General features: G+C 34.6%; 1 protein-coding gene across 1 annotated transcript in view; it reads left to right on the top strand.

Annotated features, from left to right (window-relative positions):
* The window catches only part of LOC107688014 (sorting nexin-25), a 67,345-nt gene that overhangs the window by 27,351 nt on the left and 34,784 nt on the right, over nt 1-5,210 (top strand). The window contains exon 5 of the mRNA XM_016485557.1: nt 3,642-3,830. Within this exon, the coding sequence (XP_016341043.1) occupies nt 3,642-3,830 (189 nt within the window). The remainder of the gene's footprint in view (nt 1-3,641; nt 3,831-5,210) is intronic.

Raw genomic sequence — 5,210 nt, 5'->3', positions numbered from 1 at the left:
CAGCAGACGATATGTGTCTGTGTTTGTGGTTGGAGAATCCTTCACCGGCTACAGGCTCCTCATTTGCGCACGCGTGTGTGTGAAATACAGTGCTAAATGAAAAAGCGGGGCAATTTGATAATAGCCGAATTATAATGGGCCGCCTAATAATAACAATAATAATAATAATTATTATTATTATTTAATACATTAATAGGAAAATGAGCCTAATATCGTCTTGACTATCGACAAAGACATCTGCTATCGTCGATACATGATACTATCGTCTATCGGCACAACCCTAATGTGAACATGCCTGTAATATTGGTCTGGCTCTGCGGTCAGCTTTTTTGACAGTGATTTAATAGGTTATTGATTAATATTATTGTGTTATCTTGAGTCAGGGTTAGCGGATGACTCACTAAATCTGTCTGGATTTTGGCTATTTCACCACATCCAAACCAATTTATTTATGTTTAAAAATAGTTCTGTTGGAAAGCAATTTCTGCTACTTTCGTTCAGACAAATCACTCTTTAAAAAGGTGAACTGGAAGTCGGCACTGTCATTTGTCGTTGCTTTTCAGCTTGCGGTATCAGGTCGTATCGGAGGGGACATTTGTCATTTAAGGTTTGTTCCGCCAGAGTTCAGCTCTGGATGAATTATCCGTTGATGTTTTATATGTGTATTTTATGATTCTTATGCTTTTACTGGGATTGATGGGACATTTAATTCAGTCTGCAAATCTGCTGCCAGATAAACTGGCTTTTTATCAGACCACAAAATACATACAAACTAAATTGCTTAACTATTAGGAATAGTTTACCTAAAATTTAAATTTGCACCCTCAGGCCATTCAAGATGTAGATTTATTCCCCCCCCTCAGAGACTCTCATTCTGATGGCACCCATTCACTGCGGAGCATCCATTGGTGAGCAAGTGATGTAATAAATAAACTTTCTCCAAATCTTTTCCCATGAAGAAACAAACTCACCTACATCTTGGGTGGCCTGAGCGTGAGTATATTTTTAGTAAATGTAAATTTTTTGCTGAACTATTCCTTTAATATTCACAATCTCAACTTAACTATAACCACTATCAATTTGCGTCCACTATGATTGTTTAATTGACACAATCCAGAGATTTCCACTTATAATTAAGGCATTGCGTTCATCTCGTAAATTCAGACGTTAATTGAAGGCAGCATGACATTTGCCCAAATTTCCATAAATATCACAAACTTTCTCATGTTGTGACATGTCATTTTTGAAGGTCACCCTCCATATCGTCTTAATAATAATACTCTCATTTGGCACCAGCTACTTGTGGCAATGTTCTCAAATTACTTGTATTTGACTTTCATGAAGCAATTTCATGCAGTCTTACTCTCAATCACGTCCTCTCTCATCAGGGGCTGTGAGAGCAGAAAGTGTGTAATAAATATTCAGTATTTCTTAATATCGAAAGGATCTGTTTCATTAATTTTGAGTGAGTATTATTCCTCAGAGGAATTTCTCAATGAAACTCATTATTCAATAGCTGAGACGTGTTAGTGGAAGTGATTTTATACTACAGACAGTCTGAATTTAAAGGAAAATGTCCTTGCCTCTTGGTCGACGTTTTAAGGATCATTTTTAACCAACAGAATTGTTTACGCAGACTTGATATTTAGTTAATCAGTTTACTTTGGTTCAAGATTTCTTTGTTTAAAGTGCACAGTATGGGTACAAACTAAATTGAGATGATTTATAATGTGAGGCTTTATACAGACTGTTTAGTTAATCAGTTTACACTCGATCTTAAAGGAGTCATATGATGCGATTTAAATTTTTCCTTTCTCTTTGGAGTGTTACAAGCTCTTGGTGAATAAAGAAGATCTGTAAAGTTGCAAAGACTAAAGTCTCAAATCCAAAGAGATATTCTTTATAAAAGTTAAGAGTCAACCACGCCTACCTAAAACGGTTCGTTCTAACACGCCCCCACATAACTACCTCACTATGTGGGAAGGTTTGCATAACACTGCCCAAATTTGCGCCAAGCCCGCCGGCTGCGCCGTTCTCAAGCCCACCCACCTCTGCTCACTCAAGCCGGCCTCCGCATACGCTAGGCCTCCGGCCTCTGCTCACTCAAGGCCGCGGTGTGTAACGCTTTTTCGTTGTGAAAGCAAAAATAAAATCGACGCGTTTCAAAAAGGCGGGGCATAGAGGAGAAACAATAATGTACAGTATGTGGAAAATAATGTGTTTTTTTAACCTTAAACCGCATAAACACATTTCATTACACCAAATACACAAAATGTTATTTTTAGCAGCATCATATGACCCCTTTAAAAGCTTATAACAAGACTGCACTTGATAAATGTCTTATATACTACTATTATAGTGTTTTTTTATATTTCTACATAGCTTTAACTTTAAATGTTAGCATTTTTACTATGTGAACAAACTTTTAGGTAACATTTTACGATATGACTGCATTTGTTCACATTAGTAAACATGAACTAACAATAAAAATACTTCTAAAACATTTATTAGTTGATGTTAATTATAACATTTAATTATTAAAATCAGAAGTTATATCTATTAATATTTAATGTACTAGGTTACATTAACTAACAATTATTAGTTGTATTTTTATTAACGTTAAAAATATTAATAAATACTGTAACATGTATTTCTTATTGTTAGTTAATGGATTCTAACTAATAGAAACTTATTGTAAAGTGTTGTCAACATATTTATTTCAGTTCGTTGCCAAGGCATCCTTTTCAATTTTTGAGATTTTATCTAATATTCATATATTTCAGCTTTATTTCAGTTACCAAAAACGTTTTTTAATAGTTTTAGTTAAAAATAACAACACTGGATAAATTCATGTCATTTCACAAAAAGCAAAACATGCACGGATATAATCAGCTTACATACAGTAATTGTGTTGTATGTTTATGGTACTGTTTTATGGTGCCATCATGTGAAAGTTAAAGAAACAAATACCAGTTTTAATTTTCCAGTCAAACATCACTATTGCTCACACTTATGGTTAATTCTTAATTTCTATTGCTCACGCCTTTTTGAATTGAACCAACCAACCAAGAAAGAAACACCTAAGAAAAAATTACTCTGATGGCCTTCTGGCTTGATAAATAAACATTCATTCATTCATTCATTCATTCATTCATTCATTCAGTTTTAGTTAAAAATAACAACACTGGATAAATTCATGTCATTTCACAAAAAGCAAAACATGCACGGATATAATCAGCTTACATACAGTAATTGTGTTGTATGTTTATGGTACTGTTTTATGGTGCCATCATGTGAAAGTTAAAGAAACAAATACCAGTTTTAATTTTCCAGTCAAACATCACTATTGCTCACACTTATGGTTAATTCTTAATTTCTATTGCTCACGCCTTTTTGAATTGAACCAACCAACCAAGAAAGAAACACCTAAGAAAAAATGACTTTGATGGCCTTCTGGCTTGATAAATAAACATTCATTCATTCATTCATTCATTCATTCATTCAGTCAGTCAGTCAGTCAGTCAGTCAGTCATTTATTTAAATGTAACACTACAATTTAATAATAATAATAATAATATGATTTAAAATTACATCGCAAAATGCTAAAAACTCTAGCAACATGCTCGAGCAACCATTTGAAGTGCTTTTTTTTTTTGCATGTTTAAACCCCACTCAGATTTTCTTAAGAAAATTTAATAACTTTTGTGTATGTCCATATACTTCATTTCATCACTCTGCTGTCATTTTGTCTTTATGCAGGTATCAGATAGTTGTGGAGATCATTCAGGCGACCACCATTAGCAGTATCCCACAGCTGAAGAGACAGAAAGGTAAGATGACCTTCAAACACATCGGTCAATCATATCTCTCATTATTTAGGAATACAAAACTCTGAGTTGCAGCTTTCTTCCTCTTTTTCTTCATTTGACTCGAATGATCAACTTTTTTAAAGGGGTCATATGATGCGATTTCAAGTTTTCCTTTCTCTTTGGAGTGTTACAAGCTGTTCGTGAATAGATAAGATCTCTAAAGTTGCAAAGACTAAAGTCTCAAACCCAAAGAGATATTCTTTATAAAAGTTAAGACTCGTCCATGCCCTCCTAAAACGCCTCGTTTAGACACGCCCCCACATGTCTACGTCACTGTGTGGGAAGATTTGCATAACACCGCCCAAATGTTCACGCAAAGAAAGAAGGCGTAGCATAAACACATTTCATTACACCAAATACACAAAATAATGTTCTTTTTAGCAACATCATATGACCCCTTTAAGGAAACTCAATTTGTGCGCTCCATTTTCATTTTGATGTTTTGTAATTTCCTTTAATGGAGTCTAATGGTCAGAAGAGCTTTGTGATGGGCAGTCTAAGAGAAAAAAATATGCCAGCAGTCAAGCCAGGGTATTACGCTAAATTGAAGATGTTATACTGGCACGACAACACGTGCACTAAACCACCTTACTTGCTCTGCTCTTTCATGAGCTATTCTGAAGCTGTTGTGCTCTTCCTGAAAAGAGCTTCTGTAGTGTCCTGCGTCTAGCCGGGTGCCACTCTTTGATGGGTAATTACAGTGAAGCTGGTGCGGTGTGTGCACGAGCAGCTCTGCTTCCAGACAGTGGGCTGTAGTAGCCAGCGATGACATTTACTGTGCAGCCATAAAACACATCAGCTGATACTTACAGAAATCATACTCTCCAACCACTTTAAATATGTTTTGGTATTCAGTGGAACTCGGACTACTGGGATGAAAATTAGGTGTTTTCGGAAAGCAACACCTAAAGAAAAAACAAGTGTAATTTCTTCTGAATGATTCATTTTTGCCACTTTTCTACCAAATAACTCAATTTAAGAGTCTGTTTTTTAAATAAAGTATCAGTGAAAGGTGGTGATTTACCTTTTTAAAATTTGTTTGTTCACCCCAGGAATCAAGTTAAATATTGTTTACTTCAAAAAAAAAAAAAAAAAAGGGTTGTTTATTCTCCAGAATGGGCAACTGACTTGCAGTTTTAGTCTCTTTAGGTGTTACTGTAACTAGTTTGCCACCAAATGTTAGTTTAAAGGTATTTAAGGTATTGATAAACTATTTATTTATTGTTTGATTTTGTTTATTATTAATTTCTTTTATTTATTTATTCCAACTATTCTATGGGATGTTCCATTTGTGCTTACTAAAGAAGTTTTGTTCGTTCATTAATTTGTTCGTTTGTTCAT

The sequence above is a fragment of the Sinocyclocheilus anshuiensis genome, unplaced genomic scaffold (genome assembly GCF_001515605.1).
Source record: "Sinocyclocheilus anshuiensis isolate Anshui unplaced genomic scaffold, SAMN03320099.WGS_v1.1 scaffold189, whole genome shotgun sequence".
Lineage (NCBI taxonomy): Eukaryota > Metazoa > Chordata > Actinopteri > Cypriniformes > Cyprinidae > Sinocyclocheilus > Sinocyclocheilus anshuiensis.
The sequence above is the reverse complement of the archived record's forward strand: the minus strand, read 5'-3'. Positions and strand labels throughout refer to the sequence as shown.